Source organism: Lissotriton helveticus, chromosome 10, assembly GCF_964261635.1.
Source record: "Lissotriton helveticus chromosome 10, aLisHel1.1, whole genome shotgun sequence".
Classification (NCBI taxonomy): domain Eukaryota; kingdom Metazoa; phylum Chordata; class Amphibia; order Caudata; family Salamandridae; genus Lissotriton; species Lissotriton helveticus.
Window position 1 is genome coordinate 169,004,704 of NC_136071.1, and position 17,158 is coordinate 169,021,861.

Genomic DNA, 17,158 nt, shown 5'->3' on the forward strand with positions numbered 1-17,158 from the left:
CAGGAAATTATATTTGGGATTTTTTAAATGTCCTTTTTAGGTCTTGCGCCTGCGATGCATATGGCAAAGCCATATGCCTTCGCGCAGGCGCGATACTATTGTTGCCTGGTCTGCTTCCCAGGAGACAGGAGACTGTCACGCGCACGCTCAGAAAAGCGATCGGAGCCGGCCGCGCTCGCGCGTTCCCAATCTCCTGTCTCTCTGGGAAGCACACAAGCAAGCCCAGCAAGCCCCGCCAAGGTATCACGAGCACGTCCCACGTGGGCGCCTACCATGAGGACAACCGCAGCAGCAGGGCAGCCCCGCCGGAGAGCGCGCGGCCCCGCGCAGCCCGCAAACTGCAAGCGGAAGCCGGGACAATTATTTGAGGCGTTTCTGGCGAGAATGTGGAAGAAGGGCCTGCATCATCTATGTTACAAGGTACAAAATAGCGTCCTTGCAAAACCGCGTGTCCTCCACACATGCTGCGTGCGTGAGGGGTCGTTCAGACGTTCAATGTGGCCCTGGCTTTTGCGGCATGTTGGCGCACATACTGCCATACTGTGAATGCTTTTGCTGGGTGTGGCTTACACTCCGAACCGACACTTCCGTCTCTGGGGACCTGGTGACTCTTTACTATGCTGTGTTAAAAAAATAGTGCAAGTGCAAAACTCCCTGCAATCCTAATTTGGAGGATTAGCTGTTTGTAGACAACCCCTTTGTGTGAGGTTTGAGATTAACAATACGACTCCTAGAAATCTGTGAAAGTCATAGAAAGTCAAAGGGTCCATGACGTATGCCTGGACCCTTTGTGATCAGGGGTACATAGTGTGGAATCTCAGCAGGAGTAGGCGTAAGCACACTTCTGGGATTTAAGACTGCTTTGTGAATCAAGTCCTTTGTTAACAGAATACCTGGCATTTAGATGATATGGAAAAACCCACACATGTATCCAATCCTGAAGTGCTTATAGCAGCCTACTCAGAACTAAGATTCCCTAATTTGGACTGAACAGTATCCAATTTACATTTCTGTGATCTAACTCTGAGGGGTCTCTGAAATGAAGAATTGGCAGCTCAGCAGCGCAATTTGATCAGCAAGGGAATACATTGTGTATAACAGGGAGGCCTTTAGTTCAAACATAACTTCAGATTATTTGCTGATTGTATCATGTATGTTAGCATAGAAGGTAGAATCCAGGATATCTGGTAGCATCATGGAAAGTGCGGGGGGCTATAGTCTGCTGTTTTTCCAAGTGATCTCTTCATGTCTAACAATTGATGGTAGTGCTACCTGCACTGGGAATTGTGGTATTTGGTCTTTATATATGCCTACCAGGTGAGCAGAAGTTCTGGCAAACGTCTGCCGATTTATATTTGATATAACGCCTTCTGTGTGCTTCATATGGATTGATTCCGAAATCCGTTGCTTAATGCAGAAGGTTTATACAAGAAGGGTTGCATAATTTCTAGTTAAACATTGACCGATTTTTAGAAATGGTCTGTTAGCATTCAAGGGGCTAATTGTGCCAGTATTTTACCATTGTTTCACACAAGTGGTAGTGTTTGGTTATATGTGGGTCATGTGGGCACCATGTTTTTTGTGGTGTCAAATGATATAGGCAGTGGTAAAGTATGCTTTTTTAGGGCTCGCTGTGAAAAGCGCGCGAAAGCGCGCTCTCGCAGAGAGCACTATAGCTGTTGGGTCAGCCGACAAACGAGGGGGGACAAGAGCAGGCCACACGCACATTGAGACACATGGCAGAGTCGGATTCCGACGCGCGTGTCGGAATCAGACTCTGCCATGCGCCTTGGAAACCGAAAAACTAAGAGCCGCGCAACGTGAGCTGTCTACGGTAGAAGCACACGCGCGCGGCTCTTAGGTTTCGTTTTGACTTGTGTTACACTTGCATGCGAGTTTTACGGAGGCTCTGCGGTTAGATCTTGGTTAAGCATCGTGCTGGAGCAGTGCATTCTGAAGTTGGTGCATTAACTTACTCAATTAAGAACCTCGTACAGTCCCACTTATTTGGACTCTGGTTCCGAATACGCCGCCCTGTATTTTTCGCTAAGTTTATATTTGCCATGTAGAACACTTTGAACTTTTGTGGAAACTGAATGTCTACCGGTCCAAGCTGCTGAAGTGTATGTAATGCATGGGGTTCTACAGAATTCGAAACATAAATGATTGTTGCTATGTTGAAGGTTAGAAGTGTGTAATAACTTTTTTTTGTTGTTACTTATGTGCCAACAGAAACGAAACTGTAGACTATTATCTGTTATGTTAAGCTGGAAGGTAAATTCATATTGGAATATTACTAAAGCAGGTTTATATGCTGTAATATGTAACTATATTTTTACGTTTTTGCTGTATACATACATTTATAAGCAGTTAACAAAATATTTTGACTTCTGCGGACTAAATGCCCCGCCCCACTCCGTTTCACTCCTTGGTAAAAGGGGCCCTGGTTTAAGTACTTTCTTTGGTTTGATCCTCAAAACAATACAGAGAAAACAGCCAAACAAGAACACATCAAACAAAATCTTTTAAATACATTAATGAAGGAAAGACAAACCAATAGCACAGGTGGGGGGGAGTAGAGGGAGTCGAAGATTGAGAGAGAATGTGGATCGAGAGGGCTAGAGGAGAGGCCGAAGTCTAGAAATCAGTGCATCGGAACGCGGGGAATAAATTGACGCGGCAGCTGAGTGGTTTATCAGCGCATGGTCCTCTGGGACCTGAGTCCCCTACTAAGGGCCCAGTTGACGCTTTCCGCACCGGGCAGCATTGTTGGGCTCGCGCCGCTGACAGGTTGCTGGTCACGCGCTGCAGCCGTTGGACAGCTGCGGAGGGAGGACGCGCGCCCCGCAGAGGTGGCAATAGGTTTGTGCCCAGGCCCTGTGGAAGGAGGCGGGCGGCGACTGGAGTGGTTTGTGCATCTCTGACGTCGGTGGTGGAAAGGCTGCACCTGCTGGACCAGACGGGTGAGTGTCTGACGGGATCTGTGCTAGTATACAAAAAGAAGGGTCCCAGTGAACCGTTATAAATTAATCACATTTAATCACAATAAACATTAGATACATATACTCATCAGAGCGCATTGCTAATCAATCACAATGAGCTGAATCCACAATACATTAGAAAACAATAATGGCGACATATTCATCATAGTGCCCCATGGAGAGGAAAGAAAGAGTAGCGTGAAAAAGGGAAAGGGAATGTGCAAAAAAATTATAATTAATGTGACCACAAGTTATTTCAAAATTGACATACAAAATAAATTGGCTTCAGAGCCCTGAGCCAAGAATTGGGATAACTAATTTCCAAAAGTTCATCAGAAATCATGTATGTGACGCTGGTAATCAATATCCAACATAGGGGTGGCGTCAACTGATGTATGAGAAGGTAGCCGTAGCAATAGGTCACGCATTTGCGAGAGATTAAGATAATGGCATTGTAAATGACAATGCCATTTATTTATCTGTTTTCAAAACTAATACATAAATAAAAAATTTGGCATTTACAATGCCAATAGCTCTAACTTTTGTAAAGGCGAGACCGTTGCATTGTAAATGCTTGTTCTTACCTCTTTTAGTTTTCCACTGGTGAAAGTTGGGGATAGCACTGTACGAATCCTCTTCCATTGATCATCTTTAGCAATGGTCACTCCGTCTTCCAAGGGTCCGTTCAAGCCAATGTTCTAAAAAATAAATATAATATAATAAATGATTATGATAAAAAAAGAGTAAAAAAAGTGTCATTAGCCACATTATCTCTATAGGCATGCAAGTGACTATTGTCTAATGCCACAGGGGTTATTTAGTGGCAGAAAGTGGTATTCTCACAGAATATCACATCCAAAATATCACACTACAAAATGTCTGTAGACAAATATCAATTGTTGCAGAATCTTGAAAGTAAATAAATGTAGAAAGTGGTAGGTTCACTCTACTTAATTCCACATATATGTAATCAGGAAGACTCTGAACACTCCTGTCATTCTGTGAGCTATGCTTTTGCTTGGGCCCTCAGACCTGAATCGTCGACATGCAACATACTACACCACACTGCTACACATCAAGATGCCATTCTGAGCTCTACTGTTGTGTTATGTGTATTTGTAAAGTGCACTATCATCCAGGAGGCCTGAACTGAGCCCCAGCTCTGAGTTAGTTCGCTGACTGCATCAGACACATTGGCGTTGTTTGTGGGAGTCTGTGGGGTGCTGGGTTAGCGATCAGTCTTGAGGCTTGGCACGCCTGTTATTCGTTCAGATACTAAGCACTCCTACTCCACATGATCCACAGGTGCAGGGTAGATTGTCACTTGAGTTGTGTCATGGGGGCTGACCTGTGTCACACAGTCAGGACACACTGGTTATAAGGGTACCTGATCTGCTGAGCTGCCCCTGAACCACAGAAGGCAATGGGTGCATAGTGCCTTGGGGGCTGGTGCAGCCCACGCACCACATAAAAATCTGACTGCTCATTTCCGCCCACTTCTCGGACCTCAGATTACACCAGGTGATTGGAGAAAGTGGAAGCACAGCAAAAGAAAGAAGGGGTGAGTGAAATTTGCTTCGCTTTAGAGGGTCTGACTGATTGTTTTATCAAGGGTTTCACTACTGCCTGATTGTTTGACTGGCTTCAAAAGGTCTAACATCATAACCACTGCTTATAACATGCTATTGTCCAGTTATCAAATACCTTATTTTTGCCCAAGAGAATCAGTTGCCAGAAACACAGAGGTCACAATTCTACATTTTCAAATGGACTGCAGCTATCAAATACGTATTTTTAACGCATCATAATGGTGCAAGTTTGAGAAAATGAAATAAGCCTCTTACCCTGAGATCAACTCCACGCTCATTAAAATCAAAGGGGACCTCATGGATCTACCCAACCATAGTAGTGGAGGTGGTAATCGACCACCGGAGAAAACAAAGCCACTATCCATTAAACACTATTTTAACAGACTAAAAAGAAGTGAAGTAGAGAAACTTTCAACTGGGACATCTTCTATAATACTAACCACTATAATTGATAATATGCCTCAATCAGTAACAAAACCTAACATCATTGAAACGATTACACACATTCAGTATAGTAGACCGGACTGGGATAAAATACCCATTGTAGAATTGTCATTAACTTAAGATCCTTCAACACACCCCACTATAGGGGACAACATATTTTAAACAGTGCAGAAAGTGCGTCAGATGCTAGATTATCAGAGAAGGTGGACTATTCATAGCAGCGTGAAAGATGTGCTGCAGGGTTCTCCTTCAACACTCCTAAATCATTGTGTGGCAAAATAATAACATCTGTTAATTCCATGCTTCGTGCTGCAATGGACGCATTACCAAGGCAGTCATACAAACTAGAGCTTCAGGTGGACTAGTTACAATCTTTGGCCACTTGCATTGGTAGTTTAGACAACAAATCACTAACTTAGAAATCAATTTAGATAAACTAATTACTACGCACTCAAATTCTACATAAGCATGCAGCCTGATGGTAGACAACCTTTGAACATTACCAATATTACTACCACTTTGGTGGATAATTTAACGAAAATAAGTTGCCCGAATATAGACAGACTCACCAATGAGATGCAACGTTGGCTGTTCAAAGAAACCACTGACCTCAATGCCATTGTTACCACTCAATATGCTGAAACTTCTAACTAAAATGAAGAAGCTTTAGCAACTGTCAAGAAAAAATGTGGACCACTCATTAGAACCACCTAGGGCAGACTATAGAGAATATTTAGGACAGTGTGAGTGATATATTATCAACTCCAGAGTCTCTAGATTCAGCATCAGGCTCTAGACTGCTGCAAGAAAGTAAGAGAAGAGGCTGATAACCAAGCCATGTAATATTTTTATAACTAGAACAGAGTCCATAATAAGCAAACTATTTCCAATATCCAATGGCTGACCAGATGAATGTTTGACAAGGCGTTTTCTTAATGAATATATGAACTCAAATCAAATCATTGGAGTACTGGACATTATCTAAAGGCAGTATTAATTTTCTATTCTAATAGGCAGTGGTACATACTCGCTTGTTTGCACAAGTTTAGGGGGCTTATTTCCTGCAATGCAGCCACAGTTTAAAAAGGGTACCAACGATGGGCCAGATGCTGGCAGAATGAGGGTTAGATCCCATATTTCCCAATCAAACAAAACTTTGAAGGTGTAATGCAGGGCTCTAGGGGATCTTGATTCAGCCTACGTCCTATGCATTTCTCTGTGGTAAGGGAGTCTCTGGGGCACCTCACCACATTCTGCAGGGGGGCCTATCATTTTACGTTAACGTTACGCCTTTGCATCCCAGTGTCACTTCCCTTCAAGGCGTTTTTCCAGGTGTCATGTAATATGTTAATGATCGTGCAATGCACTGCATACCGCTCTAGCAACCGCTCAAATACATTCCTAACTACTATAAAGCTTTGTCACTTTCAAAGCACCTAGAAGACATTGGATTTGCAAGTCATCCTATACCTTTCACCCACTCTCTCACAGCAGAGATATTGTTAAACTAAAAGTCTAAAACATAGATTATGACAGCAAACACAACAATAAACAGTACCTTTCTTAAAATTCGTGCTTTGTATAAATTCAATAACCAGGCCACTTTTGTTAGATTTGCACCTTTTTAGAAACATACCCGTCTGTTTGTGAAGTGAGTGTAGCACTCTTTCACAAGAACGCTTTTCAATATTTTGGGGTCCATGACAAGGAGTAGTGGGGTCCGCCCCTCAAATATCCTGTAGAACAAAAAGAATCATATTTGTAAACTCACTGAAGCCAGCAGCATAGCAGAACAGGCTTTTGAGGTCAGTGACACAGTCATGGGGACGTATTGGGTTAAAACCTGTTAACAGTTTGTCAGAACTATCTCAACTTTGCATGTGCTCGCTGCCCCCCAATGTCCCAGTAGTGATGAAGAGGGTCAATAGAGAACTTTGACATCAGAGCCAAACTTAAAGCTGCATTTACAATTATAGTAGACAGCCCAGAAAGAAGTAGTCCATGCTTATCCAGGCAAAAATGCTAAAATTAATAGTTCTGCTGTCAGGTATGAGTAACAGCAAATAAAGCAGAGAGTGAGGGTTATGTAGGGGGTAAAGTAGACTGAGAAGGGCCTTCTGGATTAAATAAGAACGTGGTAGACAGATAGAGTGGGAAAATAAATGAATGTATCACCAATGCAATTGGCATTTTAAATATGTTCAAGTACATGTAATTATAGATATCTTACTATTCGCATAGATCTTGTTTTCGGCATTTGGCCTATTCTTATGTGGTCACAATTTTGGACTGTTAGAGACCTGTGGTACAAGTAGCGATTTGCACAGGGTCACATGATTAATGAGGTCGAGAAGCTGGGATTAGCCTCCAAGTCTTCTCTAGGTACAGTCAGATTTTAGGGGAGATTCACAAACTGAAAATCTAGCTAATCCTATGTACATGCTAACGACTTGGGTAGAGATCTACATTTCTTTTGATCCACAATGCTCTGAAGTGAATTTAAGGTGAAACTACAATATTCATAAAATGGCGTTTGCTCTCTTCTCACATGTCTCCCTCAAACTTCCCCAGCCATGGAGCTCATACATTTCAAATTTAAACTAGCCAGATCCCTATTTTGCTTTGAGCAGGTTACTAAGAGAAGGTCAATAAGACTATTTACTCTCTAATGAGCTATTTAGGTTAATTCTGTCAGCATTCTGTATCCAACCTGAGAATACTTTTCTTCCTCAGGTCTTTTTCAGTATCTGAAACCATCTCTGATGGTCCTCTGCTATCCCCATTACCTTCAGAGGCATTGTACTCATTAGGTTTACTTCCTCTTTTGTAGAGAACCTTTCTATTAGTGGCAGTATTCAACAGACACTAAGGAAGCACTCAAGGAAAATCTGTTATGCGTCATTATATCCTTCCACAGTTGTCAGAGAGGTACAATAATAAGGTTAACATTTTGTTGCCTTGTTTCACACTGGGCGACTACACTGAACAGAAGAGTAGGCCTTTGTTGATTTCTACCAATTTATAACTATCATATCCCAATAAAGATGGCACTATTTCACATTCACTGGAATGTCCCTGATAGAAGGAGAATGTGATTATTTCCAAGTGTCAGTCTGATGTAGTTCCCTCCCTGAACACCCATCTCATTGTTAATTGGCACTGATAGCTGGATTGTAGCAAGCTTTCTTTTAGTGGATTTATTTTCATTTTAACAATGCTGCAAGTCTCCTTTTCTTACGCCGTAAGTGGGGAAAATTTCCCAATTCTTCTGAGTAAGTTGAAATCCTTTCTAACAAAAATAGGACTCTGCTTGGTCGCTATGTTTTGAGGTCCTGCTTTAACATCAGCCAATCCAGTTCAGAGGCTTCAGGTGGATCCTAGTTGTCCTCCCATGGCCTATTGTACTCATTATACAAGTCATGTTATGGCCCAAGCCCCATGCCATCTAAGTGGATAACATTATAGTTTGAGTTTATTACAACAACCCCAGAGTTTAAATCTGATTTTATCTGTGTTCTCAACCACCAGAGTGGTGGCCTTTAAGACCTTCGGCTACACAAATGCCTAGTTAGAAGGCCTATGTTTTAATACTGGAGTCAGGGACCACGTTCTTTGGCAGCCAATGATCATAAAGTCGTTGACAACATTTTGGTAATCAGGATCATACATTCCACTTGATATACTGGTGATGTTTCAAGATTTGACTCTCAAGATGTTCTGTAAATTTACAAATCGACTCATGCAGCCAGTGTGTTGTAATTAATATATCAGTCTGCTTCTCCTTCCTCTTATGGGATTGCAATGTTCACACAGCTCCGGGAGGCATGGAATTGCCCTGCCTCACACATCAACCATGTTCAGTGGGAACATATAATACCCCTTGCATATTGCTTCCTTCCGCATGAGATCTGAGGCCCTTAATTTAGGCATTTTGTTGTTGTTGGGAGTGAGAGTCAGTCCTCCACTAGAGGTCTGAGAGCAATCTGGATTTCCAATTTTCAGCTGAACTGCTAGACTCGCTCCTACCATGCTTATTATATGGGATTCTCTAAGGGAGTGACAATGTTGTGAATCTATACTACTATTATAAAGAGAGAGCTGGAACCTTTGAGGCGGGTAATCTCAGTAACCACAGCACCAATCACAACACCCAATACAGCATTGTAAAGGGCAGTTGCAGCAGAAGGACATAGGATATACAGATGCCCACCATATACATTTAAAAGGTAAAATAACCGTGCCAGCAAAGTAGTCCCTTGTGGGCCTGGGCGTGGGCGGGGCGCGGCCTGATGACAAAAAACAAAGCATTGTGTAAACGTCTGCGTTGTGCTGTGGGCATGTGCTGGGGGCATGGCAAACGCTGGGGGCGTGTGCTGGGGGCGTGACATGGAGCAAAAGCCTTCAATGGTCGTATGCGCCTGACAAACGCTGGGGGCGTGTGCTGGGGGCGTGACATGGAGCAAAAGCCTTCAATGGGCCTATGCGTTAAGCGCGAGGCGCGCACAATTGCCATTACGTTCCGCATGTCATGCCATGTGGGTCGCCTTCATGCCATGTGGGTCGTATATACAAAATAATAAGGCGCTGGGGCCACACGTACTGGAAATCGCGCAACATTCTAAACGCTGGGGGTGTGTGCTGGGGGCGTGACATGGAGCAAAAGCCTTCAATGGGCGTATGCGTTAAGCGCGAGGCGCGCACAATTGCCATTACGTTCCGCACGTCATGCAATGTGGGTCGCCTTCATGCCATGTGGGTCGTATATACAAAATAATAATGTGCCGGGGCCACACGCGAATGAGTGTATCTGCGGGGACAATTACTGGAAAGCGCGCCACATTCTAAAATTAGGATACCAATCAAGCACCTGTCCGTATGCGTTCAATGGGCGTCTGCGTTCATATGGAGGCCTGGTAAGTAACCCTTTGCTCTTCTCCCTTGGGGGACAGCCCATTGTCTCACACATACTGGGGCCGAATGCAGTGTGTGCATTAGCCTGGGTACGTCTGAAACACACTGGGGGACGGAGAACGTCGGTGTGGGTCCTAAACAAATAATAAGACCCGGACAACGTCGGGATGGGCTGCTAGTCTCTAATATGATGCAAGCACTAATAATCACATTTGAATACTTTAGTCTTGGGACCGCAACTAAATGTACCAGGGTCTATTCTCTATTGCAACACATTGGTTTATGGTTTTTCTCCAATACTTACTACCCTAAATCCCTTTTTTGCTGAATAAGAACTTTATAAAAGGTGAACCATCATTTTCAGTAGGTTACATGAAAAAGGGTCAAACACTGATGTTGACTTGGTCTGCAATTTGCTTGGTATGAATTAACTGGGGAAAAACAACCTTTAAAAATCAGCACATTCCAACTTAAGTTTGACTATTGGACCCGGGTGCTTAAGATACATGTCCCGAATTATAACTCCATCAAATGTGTTGTCCATAGCTAAATGTTCCTATTTGATGAAAAATGGTGACCTTCTTCCTCACAGATGGTCCCTAAGCAAGTAGAGACATTTGATTTGGGCTACTAAAGGCCATCAATGACAATAAACAAAGTTTTTTCAGCATCCTGGACAACGAGAACATGCCCTTAGATTAACGATGTAGGTGTAAAATACTTAACACAAGAATAAAGTAAAACTTTAAACATAAAACTGGCCACAGGACTGCTAGGCAATAGTTCACTATAGAGTGATGGCTGGAACAATGAAGAAGTAAGAAAAGAACATATTGATGGCGTGAAACCAAACAGCCCCGAGATAGAAGTCCACCAGACTTTAGAGCTCCTGGAACACTGAAGCCACTAATTGAATTCCTGAGCTCACTTTTTCCCTTTGAATGCAGAAAAGGGCTGTGGTGGTACCAGAATCATTGGGGAGTGCCCTGGGGAGTTTCTAGACCTTTTAGCAGTCTATAAGAGTAATTATATTGGTGCAACACCATCACTCCTCACAATGAAGTGCCACAGCTACCATTTTAGGCCTTGTCGCAGTGCCTGGAGTGTTGGTGGGGAGGTTGTACGATCTTTTGCTTTAAAGAGGCATTCCCATTGACAACTTACTTAGAGCAATACACTTCACTCAGTCACCTGGAAGTCCTCACAATGTTACCATAATATTTACTTGTTAGCACTATCAGAACACTTCTCTCTCACACCTAATTGGTTTTCTGCCAATCAGCCTGAGGTATTTTTGCTTTTAATGTGCTAATCCATACTCGCAAGGGCACCTAACAGAGAACCTATTATTTTCTTTATTCCATATATCTACAAGGAGTATACCACTGAAGTTACTTTATTTTCATGAAGTTCGCTTGGTATAGTTTCTGTTGAGTGGGATACCACATCTCAGATATTTGCATATACTGCATTTTGTGACACTCCTCTGGGGTACAATGCTTATACAGACTTTTTCATTGAATAAAAAACATAGGTGACTTGTTTCACTTTATTGAGATTTCAACCAATACAGCACTGTTTACCTAGTCATTGAGCATTCCACCCCCTCAAATCATAAATCCTTCACCTCACCTACAAATGTGCTCCCTTCTCGCAAAGAACCAACTGGTAATATAAACAAATGGCAAAAAAAGGAACCGGTATCTCCAACAAAATCCCGTCTTCCACTAACCCTGGAAGATTTAATAGATCACATTAAGAACCTAAAACGTTTTGTTGTAGAAACAAATGCCATTTTTCAAAGGATCGAAGAAAAATTATCCAATATTGACTCTAGAGTCTCTGAGATGGAATTACAAATAACCGATGTTCAAGATGCAGTGAACAAAACTGAGTCATTGTCTAAGGACATTTCTCTACCTAACTGAATGTAAGGCCTGGTGACAGAGGTGACCAGGGCTCCAACCAATATTTAAATTATCCAATCAAATTTTTTTTTCATGTTTTAGTCACATATTTAATCATTATTCATTGTTTTGCTTCACCAATTACATCACATTTCGAATAAAAATCATGAACAAGATCCAACAAATAATTAGAATGCTCCAATGCAAAATACATAAATGTCACCAAATTAAATCACATCATAAATTGCGTAAACCCAATGCATTTCGGGGCTTATGCCCCTTCGTCAGGGGTCTGTATGAAGAAAAGAAAGAAGAAAAAAAGAGAAAGAAAACTAAGTTACTTCCAGTGCTGGGGAGGATAATAATTTCGACATGTGGTGTGTCATGACATTGAATCTTAGCGCAACTATGGACAAACGAATCCACTCTTGGATTCGATGAATCGCGTGGCGCGTGGCTGCGTATAATCTAAGGAATAAGTAAGTGCTGTCAGAAAACACAATATTCTACAGCTATTTTTATACATAGGGAACGCACGAGAGTGCTAGTTACCTGAATGCTTGTAATTGTGGTAACTGAAAATAAATAGACAAACAGAATGTATTTCTTTTTAAATTGGGGTAAACACATCCAGAATTTAGGCAGTAAACGTGTGTGGCTGCAAAATAGCTTAATTCTGAGCTCACCTGCTGGTTCAGACATGGACTGACGCAAGGCATACACTTGCTCAATTAAGATTTCAAATAATCGAACTGATCCCACAGCGTTTGGGTCATGATAATGCCAGAACCCTCCTCCAGAGGGAAGCCTTTCGGATTCGAAAATTGCGAACAATGTCCCCAAGTGGGCTTAATGACAAAATGGAAATGGTCTGTTTTTTATGAACATTGCAAACTAGGACCCCTCATGATCTCAATTTCACGGTGCTACTAATATTATCAATATTACCCACACACTCATCCCCAATAATACTCACCACATAATTAACTATGGTGACCCATCTAAGCTAAATTAGATTGTAAATAGGCAGGACACGTTCATAAAAGTTCCGTCTTTAGATCTTTTTCAAAAAATTGGACTGCGCAGTATCAGATTGTTAATAGGCAGTTAATGTAAATTATTTTGGATTTGTTACTTTGTGTTTGCTTCTTACTTTCGCTGCACTGATGCTATCTTGTTTTCTACAGGACACACTCCTTGTAAGGGCCCCTTAAATCAATACTCGTAACTTTTATTCTTTATATTCAATCACTATATAGTGAGATCGTAGGCATTCAATAATGGCGCTTCCTTTGAGCACGCAATAGTCCGTTTTTGATCTCGTCGGCCACTAGATTTGACGTGCAACTAACAGGGCAAAGGGACTAGTCGTTTCCACGCTAGCACGAATGCGGATGTTTTTTTGACCAGCCGGTCGAGTTTTGCGGTGAGTCCCGCTTTCCAACAACTGCCGATAATGTGCTTAACTGACGGGTCGGTTTCTAAAGTCCCAAACCGCTTATTGTCTTCACAGAATGCTGTGACTGCTCGTTAAACTGCCGCCTCATAACGCACGTTGAACCCTCAACAGGTAATCGCATTTCCCCGCACTGAGAAGGGTCAGTTTAAATTGAAAGTCCAATTCTTGAGCATGCACTATTTAAATGCTCATTTGTTTTCTTTTTTTAAATTCTGCAGATTTAAAAAGCTTTACTCCTGAACCAGCAGGTGAGCTCAGAATTAAGCTATTTTGCAGCCACACACGTTTACTGCCTAAATTCTGGATGTGTTTACCCCAATTTAAAAAGAAATACATTCTGTTTGTCTATTTATTTTCAGTTACCACAATTACAAGCATTCAGGTAACTAGCACTCTCGTGCGTTCCCTATGTATAAAAATAGCTGTAGAATATTGTGTTTTCTGACAGCACTTACTTATTCCTTAGATTATACGCAGCCACGTGCCACGCGATTCATCGAATCCAAGAGTGGATTCGTTTGTCCATAGTTGCGGTAAGATTCAATGTCATGACACACCACATGTCGAAATTATTATCCTCCCCAGCACTGGAAGTAACTTAGTTTTCTTTCTCTTTTTTTCTTCTTTCTTTTCTTCATACAGACCCCTGACGAAGGGGCATAAGCCCCGAAATGCATTGGGTTTACGCAATTTATGATGTGATTTAATTTGGTGACATTTATGTATTTTGCATTGGAGCATTCTAATTATTTGTTGGATCTTGTTCATGATTTTTACTTGAAATGTGATGTAATTGGTGAAGCAAAACAATGAATAATGATTAAATATGTGACTAAAACATGAAAAAAAATTTTGATTGGATAATTTAAATATTGTAGATGCACGTTGGAGCCCTGGTCACCTCTGTCACCAGGCCTTACATTCAGTTATTCTATAGTGTGCAGGCACTAATCCAACGAGCACACATACCGCACATACTGGTTAATCTTGATTCATGAGTGCAGCCCCCACACACATTCATTTCTCTACCTAAGCAACAAACAGAAGATCTGGAAATTGCAACCGGCATAACAACCTTAGAATTTATGGCACTCTAGAGGGTGCAGAGGCATGGACTCCTTCCTCAAAATTACTATTCCCAAGATAGTAGGTCTCAGAAAGTGTCTCAATCTTAATTTACAAAGAGCTCATCATATGGGTCCCAGGCTTACAGCAGCAAACTCATCAGTCTTGTGGAATTATAGACCTCTTTCTATAATATTCTGACCTCATGGTAGTCTTGCCAACAGCTAAACAAAGGAAACAAATGTTACGGTAAGGCCAGAAAGTCGTCTTTATACAGGATGTGGCTAGAGCGACAGCTGCTCTTTGGAGGGATTTTCTTGCACTATGACCTGTGTTGAGATCATGAATGCTTGTTATGGCAGTGGTCATCCTTATTTGTTCAAGATTACATATAAAGACAGATCTATATCTTGTTATTCCTCAGGTGAGATTAAACGGTTCATCCATCTTCACAAAGGAGAGAGATGAACCTTGGGAAAACCTGGAATTTAGTGTTTTATTTATAAGCTGTCTTCAGCATCATTTTGTTTGTTGAATTATTGTTGCTATTTTCTCTTTGTACATTTTTACATGATTTTCATATTCTTGTTCTCTGTTTTTACGGGAATTATGTGTGTTAACAGCATGGATCCCTGAGCTATATGTTGCTTTTCATTCCATTTTCATATCCCAAATGTCACTTAGATGGCGTTTCTTCCTTGTTGGTAAGGGCTCTCATTTTCCTCAGTGCAATGTGGACACTGTCTTCAGTGTGAGTGTTCATTGTTTTCTCCATTTGCCCATCTTCTCATATATGTTTTCAGAGGCTCATCCTTCAGATGTATGTCGTCTCTGTGTTTCACTGCCTCACAATTACACTGCAGCTTTCTATTTTCTTTCTTTGCATCATGAATAAAGTTTCTTTGCTTAACATCTCCTAAGCACTAATCACAGTATGGTTTCTTTTCCTCCTTTCTTCATCTTTCTTTTCTCTTCTTCCTACTGTCTTTTTTCGATCATTGTACCTTCTTCTTATTTGTACCTCTGCCTTACTGCATGATTATTTCAAAGGGAGTATTACATTTTGTTTGTCCATTTTTAAGGCCTATGTTTTATCTCTGTTGCATATCCTTTTAAATGTATGCAGGCATGACAAGTAATCTTAAAATTATTTTCGGGACAATTAAAGGTTGATGGAACCTGAACAAAAACCAAAGAGTATTACGAGTCTTTCTAAGTTAAAATACCAAATTGCCTTACTATAGGAAACTCATCTTATCGACACATACCTTATCTCGCAAAACATTGGGTGGGGCTTGTTTTTAGTTCTCCTGCACAGAACCATAAGACTGGGGTTATTATCTTTTGCACACATCTCTCAATTTGAATATTGAAAGAGAGGTTAAGGATGAGGAGGGAAGAAGGCTTCTCCTTCAACTCATCGTTAATAACATATCGTCAGCTATTTAAAATGTTTACCGCTGTTGATGTTCATTTTTTGGAACAGTTCTCCACCAAGCTTATACAATATTCTGTTGCCAGTTTTATTGTTGGGGGAGACTGTAATCAACTTCTGAACCCCTTTTAAAATAGAAGTTCCAAAGAAAAATATGTTCCTAAAAAATACAAATGCAAACATTTTTCCAAAAATGAATACTTTCTAGAGGGTTATTTGATGCTTGCAGAGCTTTTCATCCAGATGGAAAGGAATACTTTCTACTCTCCTGTTCACCATTCCTGATCTAGAACTGAGTATGTTTGCTTGACCCATAGCCTGCTTAGCTCAGTCATCAAAGCTGATATAGGGCCCATTTTAATTTAACACCATGCACCGCTTATTGCTGAAATGGATTTATCGCAGGATGCCTCCCGTTCCAACAGATGGTGTTTTAATAATAGTTTGTTACATGATAAACATTTTATGAAGAAGTTTCAACAGTTTGCAGAGGACTTATATAACACCAATATTAGTTAAGGTAACAGTTTCAGCTTTGTGTGAGATGCTTTTAAACGTACTACCAGAGGATGTATTATTGATTATGTTGCAGTTAAAAACAAGCATTAGAAATGCAATCGGGCTCGGATTTATTTGAGTTTGAGCTAATGGCATTGTAAATGCCAATGTATTGTTGCTATGTGTTATGGAGTGTGTTCATGTGGTGTGTACTGCCAGTGATCTCATTGTGAGTGTGAGAATATTGCACCGTTACTGCCTGTGTTGTCCTTCTTGTGAGTGTGAGAAGCTTGCACCTCTGCTGCCTGTGGTCTCCTTGTGAGTGTAAGAAGCTTGAACTGCTGCTGCCTGTGATGTCCTTCTTGTGAGTGTAAGAAGCTTGCACTGCTGCTGCCTGTGATGTCGTTGTTGTGAGTGTGAGAAGCTTGCACAGCTGCTGCCTGTGAGTATGAGAAGATTGCATTGTGCATCTCTGTGCTGTGCCTGTTCTTTATAAGGGACTCTTGCTCTGTTGCTGCTGCTGCCTTGGCACAGTACCTGCTGTGAGTGTGTGAGGGAATCTTGCACCGCTGCTGCTTGTGATGTCCTTCTTGTGAGTGGGAGAAGCTTGCACCTCAGCTGCCTGTGGTATCCTTGTGAGTGTAACAAGCTTGCACAGCTGCTGCCTGTGATGTCCTTCGTGTAAGCGTGCTCTGTCATCGGTAGTTGAGAGTGGTAGTGGAGAGTGGTAGTGGAGAGTGGTAGTGGAGAGTGGTAAGTGGTAGTGGAGAGTGGTAGTGGAGAGTGGTGAGTGGTAGTGGAGAGTGGTAGTAGTGAGTGGTAGTGGAGAGTGGAGAGTGTTAGTGGAGAGTGTTAGTGGAAAGTGTTAG

General features: G+C 41.7%; 1 protein-coding gene across 1 annotated transcript in view; it reads right to left on the reverse strand.

Annotated features, from left to right (window-relative positions):
• The window catches only part of LOC144786063 (cytochrome P450 3A24-like), a 246,574-nt gene that overhangs the window by 128,068 nt on the left and 101,348 nt on the right, over nucleotides 1-17,158 (reverse strand). Inside the window, exons 4-5 of the mRNA XM_078665008.1 lie at nucleotides 6,651-6,750; nucleotides 3,566-3,679 (exon numbers count right to left, since the gene is read on the reverse strand). Of these exons, the coding sequence (XP_078521134.1) occupies nucleotides 3,566-3,679; nucleotides 6,651-6,750 (214 nt within the window). The remainder of the gene's footprint in view (nucleotides 1-3,565; nucleotides 3,680-6,650; nucleotides 6,751-17,158) is intronic.